Genomic DNA, 27800 nt, shown 5'->3' with positions numbered 1-27800 from the left:
TAGCTTGTTTGTGATTAGTTGCTTGAATCTTCTCAATTTGATCCTTCTCCCGTCTTAAATTCCAAGTTGGTCTTTGCTTGTTTGTTTAGAGTTGGATCCGTCTCCCTAGCATTTTAGGATACTTGTTAGTCTTTTATTTGTCTTGCTTTGGCTATAAGTTAGTTTTTAAGTAAATTTCACCATTAAAACTTGATATTTGCCAGACTTATTGTTTGATTAATCCCAATTAATGTTACCTTCCTTTTTGTGGATTTCAACCCTTACTAATCATTCTACTTAATTTAGTGATACATAGTTCGGTTTTTTATTATTTAGGTATTTCTTTAATGGCCAAAACATCATTTGTTAAAGAGCTTCAATGAAATCTCATATCACAAAATGAAGACATGACACAATTAACTGTATGCATTTTGAAAATGAGAAGGCGACACATCACGATTTATGTATATATTGCAAATAGAAATTATAATGTTTTATTATTATTTAAAACACTAATACATGTATATACCAATAGGAACAATGGAGTATTATTGTCAACAATCTTGTAATTTCACTATAATGTTGTACACTAATTCGTATCATGCTAACAAAAGAATAATATGTGCTTGTTTCTTTCATTATCTTACTTACATTCTCTGTTAAATAAAATCTACATAATTTACTTGTTTTGGAAACTGGCTAGATCATCTTTTTTGGAAGTTGAGAAACTTGATGCTGTAGGCAAAAACGATGAAGAAGAGGACCACCCAGGCAAGATGGGCTACAGCAACAAAAGGCAGGAAATCATAGTCATAACCCAAGAGTTCTTTGAGGTAAATCTTCAAGGGCACACTACCAGCTCCAGGCACCTCAACTAGAGAGTCTTTGTCACCTACTTGTGAAGTCACTAAACCGTACATTGTCCAGGCAACTGGAGAAGCCCAGTAGTACCACCTCCACCATATAGGAATTTGCTGTAAAGTAAAACAAAATTGTAAGATTTACAAAACTCAAAGAAATTCTCGCTCATTTGTATTTAATATGCCTTACTTTATCCTTTCTTTTAGTTGCAACAGTTTGGCTTTTGTACTTGTCAAACACAACATTTTAACCATTATTATCTTTAATTATCTATAATTAAAAATTATCAAATTCCATATATGAAAATATATATGGAGACAAATTTAAACATGCCTTTATTTTTTTGTATATATAACAAAGTGGATTATGTGAAAACTGGAAAAAGTCAAACTATTGCAATTAAATAAGAGCAAGTATATACTTCCTCCGTTTCTAAATAAGTGCAACATTTGCATAGTGTTTACTATTCACGGTTTAAACTTTAATTAGCTTTGATGATTTACATTTTAGGAAAAACATAGTCATGTGGGATCTTGTTAGATTCGTCTGAATGTGAATTTTTTTAATATCAACTTTTTATAATTTTTACTTAGTGATAATTGAAGATATTAATGGTTAAAATAATACATTGGCAAACGTGCAAACAAGAAATGTTGCACTTATTTAGAAACGGAGGAAGTATATGTTATAGTACCACTTCAAATTTTGTAAGGTAAACTTAAAATCTTTTCCCTTTACATATTGAATGGTAGAGATCTAAAAAACTTGAACAGTTAATTAAAACGAGGTATGGAATTTTACTAGATTTCTCAAAAATCAATGGATAATTATATGTGACCATTATCTATATACGAAGTGAGCGGGTTGAAAATTTTATGAATAAAATTGTCATATACTAACCTCCGTTTTTTTAATAAGTGACACATTTCTCCTTTTTATGTGAGAGCTTTTTGGAAGAAATTTGTCACTTATTAAAAAACGGAGGAAGTATTTACTCAACTTTATGTAAAAACAAACAAGAAGGTTACATACCGGTCTAGGAAGAAGGAAACCAGCAAACAGATTCCACAAGGTAACGAAGAATGTCATCAAAATGGCAGAAATTTCATGGCGCGGTGTTAATGAAACAAGCATCATCCCATAGACGGTGTAATAGGCAAAGCACATAAATATGAAGTAGTAAAAATAGAAGAACTTCACGACCGTCCACTCGAAGCCGATCATAGAGTATAGAAGAAGGGCATATGCAGAATTTATAGTTGCGGTGTATATTGCCTCTATCGATAGCTGTAAAATATCCATGCATGTACATATCAGTTACAAAGAGAAGTATAAGATTAAGATTAGATGGTTATCTAGCTAATTAGTCAAGGTAATATATATAGGACATAACATAATAAGGATTAAGGAAAACTATGTAGTAGAAGTGGATTACTCATCTTGAAGTGACAACGCTATGTTTTTAGGAGATAAAAATGCTCGTATATTCTCCCTCCACTCCAAGAAAAATGCAACACTTGTATTTTTGGAGTCAAATTTTATAATTTTTAATTTGAGCACGAATTTCCAGCATTATATAAATAATAGAGATTGCTATATCTACCCACTGGACGGACTATCCATTATAAATAAACAATTAAAAAATAAATAATTAGGTTGAGTTGGACTCCACTTATTATTAATGTCTATCTCTAGTGGGTAGATTACCCAATGGGTAGATATAGTTTTTCCTATAAATAATAGCATAGTCATGTGAGATCTTGTAAAATTTCTGTAAATGTGTAGTTTCAAAATATGGTCAAAGTAGTGCATTGAAGATTATATGAAAAGTGTTGCATTATTCAATTATTGTCGGAAAATCTAATTACCAATAAAACTCTAAATTATAATATAATATTATATTGGTTCAAAAAGTTACTCTAAAATTAATACGAAAATTGAGTGGTTTGGTTGATATGAGAAAACATGGAAAATAGATATTTCTAGGAATTAAATGAGTTGTTTGGTAGACAACAAAATAGCAAAAGAAATTCCTAGGAATTAATAAGATTTGAACCTTTGACATCTTATTATTATACAAGTACAATTACCATTTCAACCAACTTTTAATCATGCTTTAAATGTCCACATTATTATATTTCTACATTTTAAATATTGAGTTTTCTTTGTGAATGGAATAAAAAAATGCATACCAGGTTCGGAAAAAAATACCACTTGAAACAATGCCGAGGCCGAAATACTAGTTTAAATTTATTACCTGAGCCAACGCAAAAGGTAGAGCTGAATACATCCCTGCTGCTCTTTCACGATAATAAACTGTTCTCTCACTCGCCACAACTACTTGGACATTTAAAGCATTACTCCCTCCAAGAAAAAGTATCGCAGAAAACAAGATTCCTAACAAGTTCATCAGGTCTTGTTGTTTACCTCTGTTGATAACAATATCAAATGAATAAATGAGCACATATATAATTCAAAAAACCACGCAAGTCTAGAAAAAGAATAGAAAGAAATACTTACAGTTTACCTCCCTTGTCCCAAAACATAACGCCAAGCAAGACACCCATGATTATCGTCATGAAGAATCGAACAACATTATACGATGAATTCTGCCAATATGATCTATATTGTTTCCAAAAACAAGCTTTAAATTGAATGATGAATGGTTGAGAGTATTTAGTTGGGAAGTAAAGATCCTCTGAATCATGTGATGGCGTACTAAGCTCTCTAATGATTTCTTGATTCGTCCTGAAAATGTGTTAAAAAAAACATCTCTTAGCTTGGTGAAGCTATTGTGCCGCTTTTGGATCCCATATCTAAGACTACAAAATGATCATAGATTTTACAAGTTTGAGTAGTTTGACATACTGGTAAAGTTTGGAATTAGCATAAATTTGTGCAAAATCCACATTTACTTCAGATTCTACTTGAGGAGTAGTAATATCAAGCATCCATGTTGCAGGATTATAACCATCTTTGATTTTTGGTACTCCCGGAATTCCCTGCAATAGACCAAAATCCCAAAGCACGATTAATCCTCACTCATCACTCTAGCTTAAATTTTTATTACAGAAGTGTAAATTTGGGGAAGTCCCAAACAAAATACGGATAGCTACAGCTACGCATTAGGCACTGGATAGCTTAACCACATCTAATAGCGCAAAGGCTACACATAGACGAGGTGTATGTGGGCCACACTGTATGTGTTACTATTAAAATGTATATTGATACTACAAAAATTACAAACTTAGAATGTTTCGACAGATAATTTTATTTTTAATATTGTGTTCTTTATCTTTGTTTAAAAAATATGTTTTATGAAAATTCCTTTGTTTAGATTTGTATGAATTCTATGTTTAAATTAAAACTAAAAACAAAGAATTGTAATTTTTTCTTCAGATTATTCATATATTAGCTTCATCTTATTCATCTTCACCATTTTTCTACTATTGATTTCTACTAAATTTTCATGTCGTTTTCAATTATTTAAATTGTTTGTAGAAAAATAATGTTATATTTTCATCCCTACCACGTAAAAAAATTCAATTCGAAATATAATATTTCAATCGTCAATGTATTATGTAAATTCAAATATCGTTGAATAAAACAAAACAGGTTCAAATGATTGAACAGTATAAATTTTGGTAGTAACATATATAAAAGGTATATATTTTAGTAGTAACGACACATACATTCAGTATATGTGAAGCCCACATACACCGAGCGTATGTGTATCATCTCTCATCTAATAGATCATTAAAACTGTTTATTGTTAATTGTTATCGTCTTATCGATAGGGATGATAATAACAAGTCGAACTTTTTGGAACTAAAAATTTCGAGTTCTAATATGAGTTCAAATCTCGAGTTAGGTCACTTACTTCAAAGTATTCAATGAGCTTTTGGGAATGGTCTCCAAGTGGTCCGGCATACATGATTTGCCCTCCTCTCTTCATTAATAGCAACTGCAATGAACAAAAAGGTTAACCACATTTTTTCCTGAGACGCACATGTAACATATTGACGGTAAAACATGACTCCGAGACATTCATATACCTCATCAAAAGCCTCGAATATATCTATACTCGGTTGATGAATTGTGCATACAACAGTTCTTCCAGTGTTTACAGTATTTCGTACGGTACGCATAACAATGGCAGCAGCTCTAGCATCAAGCCCTGATGTAGGTTCATCCATGAATATAATTGCAGGATTAGCAACTAATTCTACGGCTATGGTTAATCTCTTCCTCTGTTCAGTTGAAAGGCCATTTATCCCAGGTAACCCAACGAGAGCATCCTTTAATTGCTCAAGCTCGATCAATCTCATTACTTCTTCAACAAACATCTACGTATCCATCAAAGTAAGATTAATAATTCGTGGACATGAAACTATGTAAGTAACTTATGTTAGGATGCAAGTGCTATACTTTTTCAATTATATATGCAAAATCGTAAAAAAATTGACTCTCAAGCTTGCTAGCTTCTTTGTTTTTTTTTTACTATTCTGTGAAAAGTGGCATATATTAACTTAAACTTAAGTAGAGTTTTGGCCTAAAAGCCTACGACAATCCGACAATAATAGGTTCATACAATCATTAGTGGTTTGGGGATCAAGCTCGCTAGCTTTCACTATCTTAATATGGCTCTGTGTTTTGGGAAGCATTTTAGCTACCTTAAATGATAAGGTTTTAACATATTTAAGGTGCTAAAATGATTAGTAGTGTTTGGGGAGTACCTAAAATAAGATTTTAGGTAGTTAAACTGAGTCAAACGATAAGTTAAAATTTTTGACCTTTTTAAGATCACGTGACTGAAATTTTGAAAATTCTTTTTAAATTTTTTATAACAATTAATTTTCCCAAAATAACTTATTAGCTTATGCAATTAATTTTGCCAGACATTTAAGCTAATCGGATACTTTATCAGTTCCAACACCTTAGGGCTTGTTCGTTATCATTTTTTGTTTTCAATTTTCAATTTTTTTTTTTTTGAAAACTAATAACCAAAAACAGCAAATCAGAAAAAGTGGTTTTCACTTTTTAGTTGTCATTTTCAAAATCATCATGTTCCCAATAAATTTGACTAATTTTTTATTCATTAAATCAAAAAACCAAAAAACAGAAAACCACGGTAATATCAAACAGACCCTTAAGTTTCAGCTTTATGTTATGAGTTCCAGCTAACATATCAATTTTTGTTTATTTTCCGCTAGTATGGCCAAGTAGAGCCAATTTACGACGATTTAAAATAATAATAAAAAAAAGTTTATTATTTTGGAAATATTTGTTCAGAAAGATTGTATAATAGTAATATAACATTGTAAAAATATTACGTAGAAATATGATTAAAGTGACATATATAGATGGTGTAATTGTGAAAGTATTGCAGATTTTCGAGAATGGAAGAAGTATATACTTCCTCCGTTTCTTTTTAATTGCAACTGTTTGACTTTTATACTATTCACCAAATCTACTTAGTTTATATTTGGTGATTTATAAGCAAGGAAAAACATATTTATGTGGGATCTTGTTAGATTCGTCTGAATGTATATTTTTTGAATATATACTTTTTATAATTTTTATTTATCAGTAATTAAACTTTATTTATGGTTGAAATTATGCATTGGCAAGCGTGAAAGTCAAACTGTTGCAAGTAAAAAGAAACAGATGAAGTATATGTTTGTAATAATAAAGGAACAAACAGCACCTTTCGGGTTTCTGAATTGATGCCTGAAGAAAGACGAAGCCAAGCCGAATATACAAGGGATTCATAGACAGTAACGTACGGTGAATGAATGTCAATCTGTTCACAATAGCCACTAATTCGTGCAAATGTTGCTTGGTTCTTTGGATAACCAGATACACTGATGCTACCTTCAATATAACCACTAGTCTTCCTTCCTGCTAAAACATCCATCAATGTGGTCTTTCCAGCACCGGTTACACCCACTAGTGCTGTCAATATCCCAGGCCTAAAAGCACCGCTCACATCTTGTAACAGTTGTAAGCGATCCTCTTCATAACCTAGACTTTTCATTTCCTGTGCCAAGTTGTACAAGTTTATTTACCACTATGTTGTTTGTAACTAAAATGCATCACATAGTAGAGCAATGCTACATGTAGCTAGGTTGTTCAGTATTCTCCCCATGTAAGGATTAGATGTTTAAAAGTTACCTTATATGTTTGTTCCGTATTGACCTTAACGATTATTGATTTCGACTACATCAGTTTCAGAATACATGCACCATTTTCCTCTTTTAGATGTTTCACAATACATGCACCATTTCTTTTTTAGACTTTTTACAATATATTCCCTCCTTTAAAACATAGTCTCATTGGTATAATATGTAATCAATCACAACACTCTCTCCGCAACCTTGGTTTGTGTTTCATCATATATAAATGATGCATGCATGTATTGTAAAACGAATGTTGTATAATTTAACCATTTCGGAAAGCTACAACAATTTTAAAGCCACTTAACATTAAATGTCGTCGCTCAATGTCAATTGGACATTATACACGCGGTTTATAATATCACTACAATATAATTGGTCTCTTAACATGATTAATACTCCTTCCGTTTCACAATATAAGGCACGCACGATGTTCGAGGTCGAACTTTGACCGTTAATTACTCTGAATTTATGTTGATATAAAATTTTAAAAAATAATATTATTATAGTATTTTTCAAGATGAATCCACGGTATAATTTTTATAATTTTTACTTATCGTATTTGAGAGATATTTGTGGTCAAAGCAAATTTTCGTAAAGCGTAAATGACTTATATTTTGAAACAGAGGGAGTACATTATTACACTATGTGCTCGTTTGGTTGAATGCAGTGAGTGCAAATTTTTTGGAAATTTATATCTCTATGTAATTATATTTTCTAAGAATTGCTTAATGTTGTTTGGTGATTCATGAGAAATGAAAGTTTCCATGAGAATTTCTGCTTTCCTGGGTTCCCCTAGGTAAGTAATTAATTTCCTCCATTTTGTGGGAAGTGGAACTTCGTAGGAAATTATACTTCCCATAAATTTGTCGACCAAACAACACCAAGAAATTCCAATTCCTAGGAATTTCAGCTTCCTATGCTAAACAATGTCAACCAAACAACACCTATGGGTGAATAATTTTTCTAAAATTCTTTACAATTTAAAGAGAGCGCAAGGAAATCTTTGTAAGGTAATTAGTAACAAAAAAATAGGAAAGCAAGCATATAGTTGAAAAACATTTCTATCATTACTTTTTGTGATGAACTAGATAATTGTGGTAAAAAGGGGGACTTACAGATGGTGTATCCACATAGTAATTTATGTGATTGAATGCTAATGAAAGAGGTTGGAAAGGCAGAACCATTCCTTCTTTAAGTGTAACATTAGCTGAATTAGTACTCTTTGAAGTACTTAGTGCATCCATCTCAATGCCATTTTTAAGTTTCTCCCCAGAGAATTTCTTTTTCTGTTTTTTGGTGTTATCAAGATCTTGAACCACAGCTTTTGAATCATTCGCAGCTGGAAAATTTATAATAAACACGAAGCATTATATAGATGTCATTCAATAAATTAATTGTGAAAATTTTAGTTTAGAAGGATATATGAAATATGATTAGAATGGCTTACGACTTAAGTATGTTAAGGCTATGAGATATAAGAGATTGAAAAGAAGAGAAAACCCCAAGAGAGCTCCTATGCTTATCCAAAACCAATATTTATGTTTAAAGAAGCCTCTTGATGCAAGGATCACTCTACCAATAGTTGGTTCTTGTATTCTACGATCTGTATTAGGCTGCACCAGATTTAAAAAGAGAGCTCGTATAGGTTAATAATCAACATTATTATTGGAGATTACAAGTATTTCATATACTATGATCTTTTTCATCCTACATGTTAATTGAGGGTTCCACATTTTCCACATAATATTACAAGTATTTCATATACTATTACATATAGGTGTTATTTTGTCTTTCTATGAACTGTTACTATTAACTATTAGTCATTATTAGCAACGTTGATGTACTCTTAGGCCCTGTTCATTCCAACTTAGAAAAGATAATATTCGCACAAAAACAGTTGCAATTAACAACATTACAATCAATGAATAACATACATCCGTTTTAGTCAAATTTGGCAAATTGTGAGATTTTACTTAAAAGCTTTTGCCTGTATAATATAGTATATATATATATATATCGTCAAAGTGAGAAATATACACAAAGTCGATATTAAACAATAATTGAAAAAGGAGCAAAATCATGAAGAGGGTTACGAGGGTTCACCTCGGTCCATCTTTTGTCAAGAAATTCATTAATGACCAGAGCATGTTGTCCATACATCATAGGAGAAAGGTAGTAGCCCCATATCATCCAAGGACCAATATCATCTATAAGGAACACAATAGTTTGTAAGAACAAAGAAAACTTCTTACAAAGCTAAGGACTTGATCTATAAAGAATTTTGCTCTTATAAAAAGCAATAATTAGCATAGTTAGAAGCATACCTTTTGCAATGATGAAACCACCAAGGACAAAAACAACCAGCATTATAACCATGTTAGTAGCATTAGCAATGACAATTGTTCTCCCTACGGCACCAACAAGTCGGAAGAATGACAAAGCCATCTGATGTATACAAAAGTAAGCTAGCCACTGGCAAAAGAACCTGAGATAAAGACATATGCAAGTTTGTAGGTTAGATTATTTACAGAACAATCTTCTAGTTTGATGAAAATTAATCTATAATGTTGTTTGTTTGACAAATTAAAAAACATTGGAGATTAATGTTTTTGTCTGGCATTTACTGAAAGAAAGTTGAATACTTAATCCCTTAGATAGGTGGAAGTCCCTAGTAGAACCTATTGCTAGTTCAAGTGATGATACACTAAGTATATTATGCAAGTTTAATAACAAAGAAATGATGCAACTTATGCAAGTATATATACATATAGTGAGTTAATATGGGGATGCATACTTACTAGAGATGGCCAACAGTGCGGGTCAATTCAGCCCACCTTGTGGGTCGTGTGGGTCGGGCTCGCAAAAAGCTCGGTCCAGCCAACTCGAACCGTGAAATTGGTGGGTGGGCAGTGGGCCAAATTTCTTAAGCCCAGCCCACTAAAGCCCGCTACTAAAACCGCCCAGCCCGGACCACGAAACCGGTCCAGCCCAACCCATGAACCAGCCCAGCCCAGTCCAAGTTATTATTGAACCAAATTGTGTATATTTTAATCAAATTGTATATATTTTAATCAAATTGCATATATTATAATTCAATCAAATTTTAAAATAATGAAATTATTCATTAATTTTAACAATTGTATATATTTTTATTCATTTTAAAGATTTTATATAACAATAATGAATAATTTCAAAGATTAAATAATTTTGAAAAAAAAATCTCATGCCAGCGCGCCAGCCCTGTGCAGCCCACTAGACCCACGAACCGTCAAAACCGCTTCTCGAACCGTCAGAACCGCTTCTCGAACCGTGAAAACCGGTAACAGACCGGTGTGGGCCAATACTTTTCAGCCCGCGGACCAGCCCACCCTACCCATGAATTTCACGGTCTAGTCCTGGGCCGTGAAATCTCAGCCCAACCCGCTACGGCCCACGGTCCGGCCCGCCCATCCCGCACAAGTGGCCATCACTAATACTTACATGAGAAATGAGAATGAATTTTACGTGCTATAACTCTTATGAATAAGTGATGTAACTCTAAAAAATTAATATTAGAAGGAAAAAAAAATTGGGCTCAAAATTTTTTAGGGGGGTATAACTCTAATTAACAAGTGTTGTAACTCTAATCCAATCGTGTGGTTGAGATTCATTCTCATTTCTCATGTAATGAGCATTCTCATGTGATCTTACACCTATATATATATATATAATATATATATATTAATAATATATATATATATATATATATATATATTAAAAAAAATGATGAAATATTCATTACTTAAATAAATCAAACAACCTAAGATCGTACATGATGATAATTTTCCTTATATATAGTTTTTAAAAAATCCTGTTTACGAACTTTTGACCATAAACAAGCAAAAGTTGCGATTAATTTGAAACAGAGGGAATAAAAATTAAAATGGTCTTACCTACTAGGAGCCGGAGCGAAGCCAATGGTATAATAAGTAAGAATAGTCCATAACGCTGATTCCATAAATGAGATAGGAACTCGAAGTATCCAAACTGGTAATCCATAAGCCCAAGCAGGGTAAAACAAGAAATCCCTTTGTTTATAGAATATTGGGAGCCCCATAACTGTTAAGGTAGTTTCAGCCATTCCATTAAACACAAAATTTGTAAGTCCAAAAAATATAGCACCCAAGTACTTCTCACCATCTGATACAGTCTTATTATGCATTGTTGTCCTAAAAAATGCTGTCATAGTAGCAATTGACATCACTGTTATTTGTACACTCTTGAAAATGTAAAGGAAAGCATTTCGCTTCATTAACAACCATTCCCTTGAAAAACATGCCTTAAGTAGTTCCCAATTAGATAGACCATATTTTTTCTTCACTAAGGCAAGAGGATGAATTTTAGCTTTATCACACGACAACTTAAGATCGAATACTAGTTTTTGTGCATCTTGAAAAGACCAGAATGTCTCAACGAACTCAGAAACTGAAACATATTTGTAAGGTTCGTTTTTGGACCAGTATTGTTGTTGATCTTTTTTAGAAGTTACTTCTTGTAGAAAATCGGCTACACCTTTCCTTTCGGGGCACTCGAATCCAACGTATTTGAAGAAGTTAAGGACTTGGTCACGCGGACCTTGGTACACAATTTGGCCTTCTGAAAGGAGGATGATATCGTCGAAGAGTTCATATGTTTCAGGAGTTGGTTGTAATAGAGAGATGATTGTTGTCATATCCATTACGTGAACCATTTCTCTTATGTACTTGCATACTTGAAAAGCTGTTGCACTATCTAATCCCGTTGATATCTCATCCATTAGTAGAACATTTGCAGGTCCGACCAACATTTCACCTGTAAGATAAAAAGTTCAATTGTCTACCAAAACCAACAAGCGAGTTATCTAAAAAGATCTTGTTCTTTCCAACTAAACTGAACTGAAAAACTTGATTTAACGTGCATGGCCCACAACCTAATCTCCTTAAAATAGGGGGGCTCAACTTTTTTTTATCAATCACGCCGTGTCTCATTTTTGTGGTACCAATTATCGATATTACCTCAAGTTCAACATATATATTATAGAGTGTTGAGACGGACACACATCCTCAAAATTAGTGATGGCCACTGGTAGAGATGGCAGTGGGTAATGGACCCTACCCGGATCCGTGGATCCAGATCCATTTTTGATGGATCTGGATCCTCAAATTTTGGACCCTATTGATCCGGGTAGGATCTGGATCTTCCTTGAAATAAAACGGATCTGGACCGGGTCCTAAATTATTACCCACATCCAGATCCGTTTACCCATTTTTATAATATTATTATAATTTAATAATATGTTTTTGATAATATTATAATATTAGTTATTACATTGAAAACGGATTTTCTCTTGAATTTCATATTATTATTCTAATTATAGTGTGATTTTTGTGCCAATTTACAGGATAAGTAAATTCAAAAATTGGGTTGATAACTAATCTACAGTTTGATAATTGAATAGTTGTAAGTAGTTGCAATAGTTATTTTTCAAAATTTAAATGTATTTTTTGGTTGATATTAGATGACTTTATTATTTAAAATCTTTAAATATTGTGAAAATTAGGTTAGTTTGAAGACAATAGGCAAGGATCCGTTTTGGATCCGTTTAGGACCCGGATCCATAGGATCCATACGGATCTGGATCTGGATCCTCATTCTTATTACCCAGTGGATCCGGGTAGGATATGGATCCTTGCCTAAAAAACGGATCTGGATCTGGATCCTAAAGGACCCTGTCCAGATCCTATCCATTGCCATCTCTAGCCACTGGTGCGGGCTGGACGGGTCGGACCGTGGGTCGTAGCGGGCTGCGCTAAGATTTCACGGCCCAGGACCGGACCGTGAAATTCATGTGTTGAGTGGGCTGGTCCGCGGGCTGAAAAATCTTGGCCCAGATCGATCTGTTACCGGTTTTCACGGTTCGGGAAGCGGTTTTGGCGGTTCGTGGGTCTAGTGGGCTAGACCGGGCTAGCGGGCCGACATTAGATTTTTTTTCATAATTAATTAATAATTGAAATTATTCATTATTGTTATATAAAATCTTTAAAATGAATAAATATATATACAATTATTAAAATTAATGAATAATTTCATTATTTTAAAATTTGATTGAATTATAATATATGCAATTTGATTAAAATATATATACAATTTGATTAAAATATACACAATTTGGTTCAATAATAACTTGGAGTGGGCTGGTCCAGTTCTTGGGTTGGGCTGGACCGTTTTCGTGGTCCGAGTTGGAAGGGTATAGTAGCGGGCTTTAGTGGGCTGGGTTCGAGAAATTTGACCCACGACCCACCCACCAATTTCACGGTTCGAGCTAGGCTGGACCGGGCTTTTTGCGAGCCCGGCCCACAAGGCCCACGAGGTGGGCTGGGTTGGATGGGCTGGATTGGCCTGCACTGTTGGCCATCTCTACTCAAAATCAATGATTGAATGGCAAAAACGAAAGCATAACTAAGAAAATAATTACCAATAGTAAGACGCTTCTTTTCACCACCAGAGATACCCCTTCTCATATCATCACCCACAATGGTATCACCACATATACCCAAGGCAAGTATCTGTCAAAGCTAACAATGCAATATCAGCTATCCTTATTTATTAATCTCATTTAAAGAGTTACTTTTTATTTATGATTAACCATGTTTAAGATCATTATATAGAGTACAAACCTTGAGCACATATTCAGTGATTATGTTTGATTCTAGACCTTCAATTGCTGCTGCTTTCATGAATGCATCAAGTTCAAACTCCGACTTAATTCCTGCTTGCTTTTCTTGTTGCAAGAGTTCATTCAGCAACACAGCCCTACTCCCAACCCCTAAACATCTCCCTGCAAAGTCTAGTGTCTCTCTTACTGTTATCTCTCCTAGGTGAATGTCATTTTGACGAATATATGCACACGTTCTTCTAGGAATAAATTCATTTAGCTCATGTCCGCTATATGTTATCTTCCCAGTTGCCTATATTTAAGGACAATGAACAAATTTGTTAATCAAGAAAAATAGGAAAGACAAAACGGACATTTTGACGCTATTATATACTACCTTTGTTTTTTTTAGTTGCAACGATTAGACATTTTCCCTCTCTATTTTATGTCAAATTGTTGCACCTAAAAAAAAGAGATAGTAAATTCCATGATTTAGCGAATAAATAGAGAGTATGTTTTGATGTCAGTTCTGATTTATCATCATCATAGTTACAAGAAAGAATAATTTAATTTGATCTTATTCATAGTTCTTTGATACATATCGTACGACTTTCAATCTATATATAAGTTATTTCCACTAAAAAAGCATAGACTAAAATAAGTAAACATAAAATTCATCCGAAAGAAAAAAAAAGTAAAGGAATAAGTGTTATGCATATGGGTACGTTTGGCCTATTTCAACTACTTTAAATGATAACGAATGAAAATATTTAAAGTGATGAAATAATTTAAGTTGTTTGGCATGTAGTTGTAATAAAAATAGGTGTGCAATAACATATAGCCTATAGGTGCTCAAAAGAACTTGAATTGAGACCTTACTTCTTTATTCCTTTATACCTAAAAAATATCTAAATAATTTCAACTACCTAATCTATTTGTTATATCAATCAGTTTATGCAATTAGAATAAATTTTTTGAGTCATAATATAACCTTTATGTTAGTTATCAAATTATATTTTATTTAAACGTGTTACCAAACATAACATTTGGTAAAATAAAATCACTTGTTTCAAATATCAATTTGATATTGCCTATTGAATATATGAAGTCATTATTGAGATCCTATTGACGATGATGAAAAACTTGTGGAAAAAAAAGCAAATTCTTTTAAACAGAAATCTATCATCATAAATATAAACATGAATTACTTTCTTTACAAAATTACTTTATTTTGAGGTACTTTACAAAATTTCCTATAAATCCGTCATTATTACCATCTATATTACCATCATTTGTTATCACATAATTCAATAAGGCTATGTTTAGTTCACCTGAAATTTTCTGATCTGAACTTATCTGATCTGATTTGAACTTATTTTTTCTGATCTGATCTGATCTAATTACAAGATCTTATCTTTTAGATATTTCTCAATATATAAGAAAAAATATCATGTGGGGTCTTGTTTGATTCGTCTCAATGAGTACTTTATTAATATTCAATTATTATAATTTTTACTAATATATAATTAAAGATATAATGATTTTTAAATATAAGCATGATCTGATCTGAACTTATTTTTTCTGATCTGATCTGATTAGATCTGAAATAAGCAAAATTAAGGTGAACTGAACATAGCTTAAGTCATGAAGATCGCACCAACACAAAAGAAAAAAAAAAGTCTTCAAGACCAATAGCAATTGACTGCCACAAGACCATAACTCGCCACAAGGTCTAGAAATAAGAGAAAGAAAACCGCACCTTTAGATCATTATCAAGCTTCCCCGCAAGAGCAAGTAGCAGTGTTGTTTTCCCAGAACTTGGAGGTCCCAGAAGTAATGTCATTCTGACAATCAGCACTTTATATGGTTACATAATATTAAAACCTTCACATAATATCAAAACCTTCACAGCCCTCTTCAGAGATCCACGTGGTTAGCTAATGAAAGAGCATTTCTTAATTTTTATTTTTTTTAGGGAAAATGAGGCAGCATTTCAAATAAGTCGCACTTCCTTTCTTTCAAAATTTAAGGAATATTCGCTTTGTTTTATATTCGGTTGTATTAGAATTAAGATGTATTTTCAATTTTAATTAATGTAAATTTTCTTGTTGTCAAAATTTTAGGAATATTTATAACTTCTACACAAATTAAAAGACTTTCAGTTTTAATATTTGATGGATACTATGGGTTGAAAATAAAAGGAAAAGATAAGAAGAGGAGAAAGTAAAGTACTGCTGTGAAAGAAATATAAAGTACCAATATCCACTTTTCTCTCTAAAAGCGCCAAAACCCTAAATCTAAAACTCAACCCCACCGCCCACTGTTCTAGGCTCGTCGGTGGCTAGATTCCAGCCTCGTCGCCGACGAGCTTAGCTCTGTCGTTGCTTCGTATGTTTAAAGTCAGTTTCAGGGTCGTTTTCCCCTTCTCCCGTTGTTTTCCCCCACCCATTCCTAAGTCGCCCCTTCCCCAGTCCCCCACCGCGCCCCTACTTCTGTTGTTCCCACACTCCCCTTCTCTGTGGTTCAGCTTCCCCTTCCAATCTTCCTTTTCTTCGTCCCTTGTCATTCCCCTCCCCATCGTCCCTTTTGAGTCAATTCTATTCAACTCGCGCTCTTCCCCGTCATCTCCTTCCCCCTCCCTTGTCTAGTGTTCGTACTCGCGTTCAAGTGTTTAGGATAGTTTTCCCTTCCCCTGTTCAAGTGTTTAGGATAGTCTCCCCTTCCCCGTCCCCTATTCTTGTTGTCGAGGTGGTTAGGTTCGGTTCCCCTTCCCCCTTTGATTTCTATTGTGGCTCCGGTGTGGTCGGTTCATCGGAGAAGCGTCGGCGTGGTGGGTCGTTTTGGAGTACAAACAAGGTAGCAAGTATTTCTCGCCTAAATATCATTGGAGTTTTTCAGATCTGGAGGGTATTAAAGTTATACTTCACTTCCATGTTTACAGTTTCTTAGTAGGCGTTACGTTGTTTTCGTTATGAGTGGGTTGTTTTCCTTCTTAATATGTGTGGTAATTCTGCAAATCTAGAGGAAGTTATTCATTTCGCGTTGTTCAAGATGTCATTTGTGGTTAATTATGGCAACTGAAGGTTGTTTGTCCCTTAGGTGAGAGATGATGTGGTTCAATTATGAAAGATAAGTTCTATCCAAAGACAAACTTTTTCTACTGAGTATAGTAGATTTCCCGCCTCAAACTCTAGGAATAGATCTTTTAAAGATTCTACTGTAGGCTACCTTGATTTTGAGTTTCATAAATTCTCAAAATTGATCGAGGGTAAATCGGAGAAAGGGTTCTAATATGAGAGATAAAAAAAGATCCTAATCTAGGACTCGGGAAAAGGGAAGTAGTAAGTGAAGATCCAAAGGTTAGAGATCCGCCGGTCGCTTTATCCAAAGAATCTGAGTGTGTCCGCGGAAGGAAAAGGTTTTCATGGTTTGGACGTTTATTCTCTGATTTCTTAAATCGGAGGTGTGTTTGAGAACCAGTACTACTTAGTTCTCTTGTTAGATTGGCATTGATACGGAAGACCTCTGTCTTTGAAAAATCAAATATGGAGACGGTTGATCCTAGTGGTTTTCAACACGTCCACTCAAATGTGGTTCTCATATCAGCATGAGAACCCTGAAATACTCTCTGTGGAAAGTAGAGTCATCAAGAAACGTGACTCTTCGAAGATTCATGAGTCATGAATTCCAAGTGACAGAAGGTCGTTGGGATTGCTCATGTGGCGAGATTCAAATCTCACCCTTGGTTGGTTGATATCCAAATCGTAATCAAAATTCGCTCCTACCACTACGTCCAGCAGGTAAGATATACCCCTTTATTACAGATTGCCTTTAGTTTATACATGAAGCTACAATGACTCATCAGTTCTCGTTGTTCGGGTTCAGCTATTATCAACCACTTCCATTAGAGTTATAATTCAAGTACCAAACAACGCAAGCCTCTATATCAAGCACAACCTCCATAGTTTGGTTTGTAAGAGCAAGTAACGCTCGGTTTAGTGTTCTTATGTTTTTATTGTTTAGCGTAGTTTGTATGTCGTGTTTTTGATTAATGCAAATTTTTTTGATGTCAAAAAAAATATTTAAAGAAAACAAGTCAATCCTATTACTTCAAATCATTTAAATAATCAAAGCTAATAACAAAAAGGAAGTAGCTTTTGGCCCCTAATTTCTTAGCACTAACTTATTTTTGTTTAGCTCTCTAATTAACTACAGTAGATAATAACTAGATTGTACCAGTGCTAATACACTAAATATATATACGATATTAGAAAATTGATCCACTAACTCCATTGGAAGAGTAGAAGTATGAAAAGAGTTGACAAACTAAAAAGAGTAATACCTGGATGGTCTAATAATACCGCTGACTTCATGCAATATGTTGATGGTTCTCTTCTTTGATGGTGCCAATCGTGCCACCCCCAAAATTGCCTGTCACCGTCAGATGGCACATTAATTTCAGAAAACAGATGCAGTTAATTTGACAACCGATTTATTTCATTTTATTACTCCTCGCAAGATTTAACGCTCAAACTAAATTTAACGATAAATTGAAATACAACTAGAAGATTTAACGTTAGGTAGGAGCATGCATATCATATCGTAGCGTACTCTTGCACCAAAAAAATTACATCATAATCACACAATAATATTTCCTCCGTATTAAAATAAATAAAACACTTTATTTCGTGATAATTTTTTGAGAGAAATTTTTTATTTATTTCGAGTCGGAGAAGTCAAATATTTTTTATTATGAAATACTCTTTCTGTTTTTTTTTTATCATTCTCACGAATCTGTATGGATCTCCAAATGCACATCTTTGAACTTAAATATCTTTCCTTATATATCAATAAAAAATATAATGATTGAATATTAATAATATATTAATTGAGTCAAATCAAACAAAACCCCACATGACTATATTTTTTTCTTATAAATTGAAAAAAAAAATTGAGAAGATTCTCTCTAAATATGAATAGTGCCAAAATTTCAAGTAAGAAAGATTAAAAAAACAGAGGAATTGAAGTAAGTAGGAAGAAAAAGTTAATAATGAAGATATATGTTGATCGTTGAGTCATATCTAACAAAATCTCATTGACGCACACATTAAAAATTCACATGTTAAATATTTAGTTATTTGCTTTAGTACTGTTTTTTTGTCTGGAAATATATTGTCCACTTGCATTGCCTTTCAAACTCATTTTCATGAATTTTGATTATATCATTTGTTGCGAGTTTACCCAAAAAAATATCATGTGAGATGTTTTAGATTCATTTCAATGCATATGTATCTTCAAATTATCGATTTTATAATTCTTATTCATATGTAATTAAATATATTAATGGTCAAATTAGATATGTGTCTTATGGACAAGAAAAGTCATAATATTTTAAGAATGAAGAAGAATATTTTGATAATATTCGAGTAAAAATTATCCATATATGCAATTGGATATACCCCCTCTGTATTTTTGAAGATCTACCCGCTTTCCTTTCCCATTGGTTTTTTGAAGATCTACTCACTATATTTTATTCTTCATTTGGCAAAAGACATACAATAATTTGATCATCCTTATGACCTACACTCTCCCTTCCATGCTCTCAAACTCCCTCAAAATGTAAGAAACTCACATGAAAGAGAGACTGTGGGCATGGATGACTAACAAAGATAATAGATTAGTATATTGGGAAGATATAATGTTCCAAAACTTCACAATCTTTTGATTAATTACTTAATAATTATGAGATTTGTTTACATGTCTGGAAAATAAATAAATAAATGGTCACACTTAATGGTCTGACAGTATCCACTTAAGAAATATTTTGAATATAACAATATTTTGTGATTGAATGCATGTGCATGATTCTCAATGCATGAAAATACAACAATCCTAGCAGCATAACTATTACTTCATATTATTTAACTGTTACGAATAAATTAATAACTAATACTCCCTCCGTTTTTTGTAACATTGGACTTTTCACATTTGCCGAGGCACAACTTTGACCGATAATATCTCCAATTGTATAAAAGTAAAAATTATAAAAAATATATATTTGGAAAGTATATACCGTGACGAATCAAACAAGATCCCACATGACTATATTTTTTCTTATGTATAAATAACAATTAGTGGTCAAAGTGTATTGGATGAATAGTGCATGCCCAAAGTCAATATGTTACATCTAAAAAAACGGAGAGAGTAACATTTAGGTATTAGTTATGTTTTTCAAATAAAAAGTTAAACTTTCAAATGTAAAAGTTAAGTTTTCAGTACCAAAAGTGATCTGATTTGTTTCTTTAAAATTTTTGCAAGTGCAAGTTATCATCTAACAATGGGCAGTATATATTACCCTTTGTGATGAATATGTGTCAAACTCTTCTTTCACTTCAAACATGATAGAAGTCTTATCTGGTGAAAAAACAAAGTAAGTATTTGTGGACATGTCATTACAAACTCGTGCTCAAATATTTTTACTTACATCCAAATTAAACTTCCAATGCAATTTGTATGCAGAGAATGGAGGAGGAAAACAATACAGGTTTTAGGACGTCTCGATAGATTAGAGAAGAAAGAGAGAATGTTTATGTGTGATACTGAAGTTAGCGTTAATAAAAAGCATTATAATATGGAATATATGATATAACTAATGTACTCCAACACTTAACTAATAATATACTTCAGCGCTTAACTAATTCATCCAGAAACAATAAGGCTAACATAACAAATAGGTGCAAACGCTTAAAATTCTACTGTTGGTTTTATGCACGTGCTGATGTCAGTATAACATCATCGGTCTCACGTTAACCCTAACATGAGACCATTTCTCAAAAAAAATTCCTCATAAAATACGTGGTAAATAAATTGCTTTGTTGAACTCAACGTATATATCACATTTTTTTCGAAATTTTACTGATGTCAAATGTAATTTTTATCTGCTTTGAAAGAAAATTTCCAAGTGACAAGGTTTACCTCTACAAAGTTTATGGTAGTGTTAAATAGGGTGGGCAGAGCTCTGCTCCCAACATGGACATAACCTTTGACTGATAAATTCTCATATCTCACTTCAACTTTTGGTATCTCCACTCCAACCCTACATGGACAGGTTTCCAATCAGTGTAAACAACTTCCTTTGTTCCTAGTTGTGTTAGGATTGTGCAGTGTTTTATAATTGATAAAATAAAAAGTGGTCTAGCTAGCTGTAACCAATTATTAAACCTTCTTGATATGAAGTATATAGGGGAAGGAATAAGTTTGCATTACATTAACATGAAGATGTACAGCCTATATATAATACAAGTTGTTGTAAGTTGTAACTACTTTAAGAGAATAAAGGAATGAAGATATAGCTAGTCAAGCTAGATACAACAGAAGATAATGTAATACAAAAGATAATAATCTTCTAAGATAATAGAGTTGAAACTAACTAATTAATTCTTATCATATAGTAGTAGCGCCAAATATCTTAAGGTAGAATAATACAAACTCCATAGCAATTGAATACTCCATATTTATATGAAGGTTAACTATTAGTTTCTACATTAATGACATAACATCCAAAAAATTAATCATGGTATATTAAGTACTTCATTTATTCTTCTAATTACATTCTTGGGCGGTACTTTTCCAAGTTGTCCATACACTTTATGAACATTAATTATTTATTGGGTCCCAACTATTTCCATTTTGATTTGATATGACAAAGATGATGTACGGTTTGGGGTCAACATTTTATCTTAAGCATAAGTCATAACTTGTGATTGGATATTCACTTATAAAGTGATAGGCCAAGGATTTACTTGAGACTTTTTACAAATATTTTTCTTCATTTTATGAGAAACAAAAGACAATTAAAGTATAAGATGTGAGTAGTAAAAAATTATTACTCCATAAAAAATTTTGAGGGGTAGTATTTACGTTAGTGGTAATATTTATGTTATTCATGGTCAATGTTTTTGTCAAATAAGGTCAAATAAGTTTCAATCAGGTCCAATAAGGTCTAATAAGTTTCAATCAGGTCCAATAAGGTCTAATAAGTTTCAATCAGGGCCAATAAGGTCTAATAAGTTTCAATAAGGTCAATACGTTCCAATAAAGTCCAATAAGTTCCAATCAGGTTCAATCAGGTTCAATAAGTTGAATCAGGTCCAATCATGTCTAATAAGTTCCAATAAGTTCAGTTCAGGTTCAATAAGTTCAGTTCAGATAAGGTCCAATAAGTTCTGGGTCAATAAGTTGAATAGAACGCACCTTAAAGCTAATATGTATAGCTCATAGACTCGTATAGTTTTTTTTTTTTTTAGGTGGGAGATACATTATATATTTCCTTAATATAAAATTCTTGTAAAGTTATGTATCCAAATAATTATAGATGAATAATGTGCTTACGTTGAGTATACTAAGTTTATTAACATATACCATTTTTCAATGGGTTGTTAGCATTGGTTTAAGAAAACGTCACGCATATACTATATATGAAGCTAGTTTAGTTGGTTTAATTTGTATAGCTAGACAGCCAGTAACATTAAGATATTCATGTGCGAGGAAGAGGTACCAAGTATCTCTTGATCTGGTCGTAATTCGTAAATATTTATTTCAGATAATTACGAGGATGTGAGATTAAACTCACTAGAAGCATATTATTTATAGCGTTCAGCATTTTTCTAATCCATTCTCCCACTCATGCAGGATTTCAATTTCCTAATCACTTTTGCTTAATTAGCGACTTCAACAAAAAGGAAAAGAACGAAAGTGGAAATTAAAGAATGAAGGTTTCACGTGGTAGAGCTTCCCACCCTATATTGACTTTTAAGCTTAATTAACATAGATGGTTTGGGGATTGAATTACATATTGTAGGTGTTTTATGTGAGAAACTTCTCAATGTACTTCACATAACAAAAACAAAAAAACGTACCATCAAGCTATGATGTATAGTATTCTATTTTTTAGATTTTTCTATATTGTTGATAAGGAAAAGTGATTAGCGAATTAGAATTTTAACAAGGCGCTTTGGTAGCTAATCAATTTATAAGAGGAATTTCAAAGTGTCCTAGTATGTAGGATCATCTGATCGATCCCACAAATTCAAAAATCAAAATTAATAGATGCAAATCGTATCGCGTTAAACATATCAGCTTTACTTTTTACTTAAATTATGATACACATATGAGAAAACAACATACATAGTTGTACTTTATATATAAGCAACCACATATAAATCATTAAACATACGCACGTACATGCATTATGATTTATGCATATAGTTAGGATTTAGGAGGTTATGCAAAAACTCACTTATCAAATCGTTGTCTGATTCTTCTTAGGAAGTTGAGATGATCATCACTAGCAAGCAAATTATCAACCAACATCTTCTTTTGTTGCCTCCCCATCTTCTCAACATCAATTTTCTTGCCATGTAAATGTAATTCTAGCTTCTCATCTTCCTCCTTCATTTTCCTTCTTTCTTGAGAGTCACTCATATTTGTCTCCATTGAAGGATCGATATATACAAATCTAATATGTACATATACAGAACGAACGACTAATTTTGCTTATATTTATTGTTCGTTCATTATTATTTAATGGATAGGTGGCATTAATTATACGTATCTACCGGAGATCAGAGTTACACACTAGCAATAAAATATTTTGCTTACAAAGTCAATGATAAATGCCAGTTTTTGTTAAATAAATCAATCTTGTGAATGATATTAATTCGCGTTGCGTGAAGCCTGATATTAGAAAATAGTCATAGTAACTTGTATGCAATGTTATATAAAAATAAAAACTTGTATGCAAAGGTAGAGGAAAGTATAATTGACGAAAAAAGATACAGTATCGTATTGGAACTTCGAAGTCTTATTTTTCTCACTTTTTATATGACATGCATATACTATTTTATTAATGATATGGATACATTTTTTTATATATTTTGGGAGGAAATTACGAAGGGTATACAGTATACTTATCAAATTCATTATTTTCTCTGGCCAAATCATATACGTGCTTACAATTGAGCCAATGAGGTGTATTGTTAAACTACATTTTAAGATCTAAACTTTAACTACGATTCATGAATATTTATACTTAATAATTGTAAGATATTAACATGTAAGATATTGTTCGATTTGTTTGAATATATATTATTATAATATCAATTTTTATGTAACAATGATCTATGTAAGTTATCAAGATTGAATATTCATGAAAGATCAAGAACTTGAAGATATGGAAGAGTAGGTCCAGTTATGTTGTTCTTAGTCATGTATAATTAACGTATTGGAACTTTGTGCTAAATTAGAATTATGAAATTTGGATGGTTAACTATTTTCTTCGAGTTAAGAAAATAGGTGATTATATTAATTTCATGTGTCTATATTTAAAGAATATAAAAGGAGAGTTTTAAATTAGTTTTGAAGGGAATATATGTTTATAAAGATTTATAAAGAGTTTTGTAAAAACTGATTTTAAAGAAAACGTTTCTTTAAAAAATTTTCGGAGAAAAAAGAGTTTTAAAATGTCTGATTTTTAAGAAAAAAGATTTTGGTAAAGATTTTTGAAAAAAGAAAAATAAGAGTTTTAAGAAAAACTGATTTTTAAAGAAAAAGATTTTGAAGATTATTGGATAAAAATTGATTTAAAATCTAATTAATAGTTGACATAAGATATGGAGGAATCCTTATCTTATAAGGAAAGAAAAAAATCAGATTTTATAAAAGATAATATTTGATTTTGGAGAGGAAAATATTTTATTCCTTAATTTTAGGAATAAAAATCATTCAAGAAGATAATCATATCTTGGAGAATAATTTTTATTTTTTATTCAGTTGATAAGTTATATAAGGGATAGAAATCAGAAGAACAACTTGTGTTTTCATATTTGGTTTTTGATAAATTTTGAGAGCTGAAAATGGATTCCCATAGCACAGTGTACGACACAGAGTTCTAGTAAGTTAAGGTTTCTAAACAACGATTGTAACGATCCTCTATTTGCTTGAATAAGAAGCACGCTTTTGAAGAATCTATCTTTATTTCTGTAATTCTCACATTATAGAGAGTAGCAACACATAGGGTTAAGTGTTGGGGAGCACTACTAGAGTTAGTAGTGGGGGAATCATATTGTATCAAGAGTTTGGTATTCTAAGATTCAAATAATAAAAGAGTAGTTTGTGTGGACGTAGATCTCAGAGGTGAGATTAAACCACGTTAAATTCCTGTGTCTTATTATTTGATTTCATTGTTATCGTATTTTGATATAATTTAGTTCGAGCAAAAATATCAATCGGAGAGTTTACAAGTGAATAACACAGTGTAAGGCATTGTGTCATAGGAGTGTTTTTGCGAAAATCAATAAGATTTTGTCACTTAATTCAACCCCCACTTTCTTGAGTGTCACCTTATACTCCAACAAAGAAGATACTCCATAAGGTGATAAAACAATGAATAAGATATATCCCACTTCTTTCCTCCTCAAACTAACAAAAAAACAACCATTGAGTAATTTGGATCAAAAAAGAAACCATTGAGTAATCAAGTGACACCTACTATGAGAGATTTAGTTTTTTCTTATGGTTTAGAATTTGCCAAATTAACAAAATGTTCAGTTATTTTAGTGCAACTGTGCAAACTCTTATGATCCCTAGGGCAAGGTATTCGCTCTTCACAAAGTCTTAAAAAGACGGTCTCACGTTAGTCTTAACGTGAGACCTGACCAGCTTAAGAGATATATATTTTTAGAAAACGGATCGTGTCTCACAAATTCTCACGATAATATTTTGACGAATTAGTTAATATTTTTGGCGAATTATTTAAGTATTTTAGCTCAATAGTTTAGAGCTGGTAATTTTTATGTAGACTTCCATTGTTTTTTAGTTAACATATTCAATATACTAGTTAGTGTTGTTCTATAATTACTTAAGATTAATTGAGCATTATTTTGGTTTCTAATATAAACGAAGAAACAACTTTTTTACAAATCTAACATGTCAAATACAAAAGACAACCTAAAAAATAACTTTAAACAATCTAGTATTTGTAGTAATTATTGTACCAATTATATATAGTTTGGTTCTGGGAATTTATTTTTTTAGTCTTCTCAAATTGACTTTTCTTTCTTGCACTTCCTCTCTTTGTTTTTGAACCATACGGGTATGAAAAAACCAATATAGTTGTACTTGATGAGCATCGTTCTTCTACGATTGGGCTTTTAGTTACGACTTTGTTTATAATTGCAGTAGTATTTTCGTAGACTTCTTGGAGTGTCTTTCTTTCATCTTCATGATCTTGACTTTTGAGAATGAGATTGTAGAACTAATTTTCTCGCGATTACATATTGCCATGGGTTACATTGGTTTATCTATTCATTTCTCTTCCCCACACTTTCCTGTTTACATATCTAATCCACCTTTTGCGCATATACTTATATAGTATTTTTGTAATTGAACGCATGTGCATGATTCTCAAGGCATGAAAATACAACAATCCTAGCAGCATAACTCTTACTTCATATTATTTAACTATTACCAATAAATTAATAACTAATAACATTTAGGTATTAGTTATGTTTTTCAAATTAAAAAATTAAACTTTCAAATGCAAAAGTTAAGTTTTGGTACCAAAAGTGATCTAATCTGTTTCTTCAAAGTTTTTGCAAGTGCAAGTTATCATTTAACAATGGGCAATATATATTAGAAAAAATTGTCAAGAATAAGTCAACCTTTGCGTTGACCGCTTTTAACAAGTCAACCTTCATTTATTCCAGTAGCATGTAAAACTTGTACATGAATTAGCTTTTAACAAGTTTTTTTACTTATGACCTGAACAACCCCTACAATTTTGTTCAGTTTTAACAGGTGTGTATTCTAGAACTCATTAAATTGTTCTCTAGAACATATTTGCACTGCTTGAATTTTATAAAAGTTCCGTGACAAACTTAAAACTGAACAAAATTGTAGGGGTTGTTCAGGTCATAAGTAAAAAAACTCGTTAAAAGCTAATTCATGTACAAGTTTTACTTGCTACTGGAATAAATGAAGGTTGACTTGTCAAAAGCGGTCAACGCAAAGGTTGACTTATTCTTGACAATTTTTCCTATATATTATCCTTTGTGATAAATATGTGTCAAACTCTTCTTTCACTTTAAACATGATAACCATCTTAAATTAAGTGTTTGTGAACATTGTTATTGCAAACTCGTGCTCAAATATTTTACTTACATCCAAATTAAACATCCAGTGCAGGTTGTATGCAGAGAATGGAGGTGGAAAACAATACAGGTTTTAGGGCATCTCGATGGATTAGGGAAGAAAGAGATAATGTTTATGTGTAATATTGAAGTTAGGGTCAATAAAATGCATTATAATCTGGAATATATGATATAACTAATATACTCCAGCATTTAACTAATATACTCCAACGCTTAATTAATATACTCCAGCGCTTAATTAATTCATCCAGAATCAATTTAAGGGTAACATAACTAATAGGTGCAAGCGTTTAACTAATTCTACTGCGGGTTTGATGCACGCGCGTGATGTCAGCATGACATCAGCAGTCTCACGTTGACACTAACGTGAGACCGTCTTTCCAAAAACAGACTCTTCGCTCTTTTATGTGCGGCACAAATTAAAGCGGTTACTAGATTTACTCCATTTTGCTCTAATTTTTGCATTTTTTATAAGGATAATCTAATTTCCGCTACTTTAGAGGATTTTTTTCACACTTTTTAACCATTTTTCCAACCATCTCATACATATATAATAAACTATTTTCTTACTATTTTTTTTGGACTTCTTGATAATATCCATCTTATAAAAATCGTTTGTTTTCAAATAGCCACCTAATATAAATATATTCAATAACATTTCAGTCAATTTCACCTTAAAAACATCATTTATGAAAATAATTTAGTTTTTAATCAAATTAATTAAAAAAAAAAGTTTTGTCGATACTAAAAAACTGGCTGAATTTTTTCCTTATTGCATAAATCCTACTTTTTAAATCCTTCACTTTGCACTAGGGGAAAAAAAAGGAAGGGCTGTGCTTTTTCTATATGCGCAGCCCTACTAGGGCTGCGCTTTTTTCCAAAAGCGCTGCCCTACATAAC

At 32.2% G+C, this 27800-nt stretch overlaps 1 protein-coding gene across 3 annotated transcripts; it reads right to left on the bottom strand.

Annotated features, from left to right (window-relative positions):
* Nucleotides 1-448: 448 nt before the first annotated feature.
* Nucleotides 449-23477, bottom strand: LOC104898460 (ABC transporter G family member 39). 3 transcript variants are annotated; one of them, XM_010685546.4, is made up of 19 exons: nt 22991-23477; nt 20668-20788; nt 18035-18123; nt 15452-15536; nt 13715-14005; nt 13513-13603; nt 10952-11849; nt 9344-9504; nt 9123-9226; nt 8467-8632; nt 8135-8358; nt 6548-6880; nt 4896-5186; nt 4721-4804; nt 3709-3842; nt 3361-3588; nt 3098-3269; nt 1873-2127; nt 449-953 (listed from the first exon to the last, which is right to left on the bottom strand). In XM_010685546.4, exons 1-19 carry the CDS (start codon nt 23185-23187, stop codon nt 684-686), a joined length of 4194 nt encoding a protein of 1397 aa, XP_010683848.2. In that variant the 5' UTR covers nt 23188-23477; the 3' UTR covers nt 449-683. The 3 variants fall into 3 exon arrangements, with proteins under 3 accessions (XP_010683848.2, XP_048504533.1, XP_010683849.2); XM_048648576.2 differs by lacking the exon at nt 20668-20788 and having other exon boundaries at nt 22991-23076; XM_010685547.4 differs by lacking the exons at nt 8135-8358; nt 8467-8632.
* Between the last annotated feature and the right edge of the window lie 4323 nt (nt 23478-27800).

This window comes from Beta vulgaris, chromosome 7, assembly GCF_026745355.1.
Source record: "Beta vulgaris subsp. vulgaris cultivar EL10 chromosome 7, EL10.2, whole genome shotgun sequence".
NCBI lineage: Eukaryota > Viridiplantae > Streptophyta > Magnoliopsida > Caryophyllales > Amaranthaceae > Beta > Beta vulgaris.
The sequence above is the reverse complement of the archived record's forward strand: the minus strand, read 5'-3'. Positions and strand labels throughout refer to the sequence as shown.

Bases quoted from the DNA above. Each gene is read 5' to 3' on its own strand.
- LOC104898460 (XM_010685546.4), bottom strand. From the start codon at position 23,187: ATGGAGACAAATATGAGTGACTCTCAAGAAAGAAGGAAAATGAAGGAG. The intron at 11,850-13,512 runs GTAATTATTTTC...TTTATCTTACAG, and splicing joins AAAGAAGCGTCTTACTATTG to GTGAAATGTTGGTCGGACCT. The intron at 8,359-8,466 runs GTAAGCCATTCT...TAAATTTTCCAG, and splicing joins AGCCTTAACATACTTAAGTC to CTGCGAATGATTCAAAAGCT.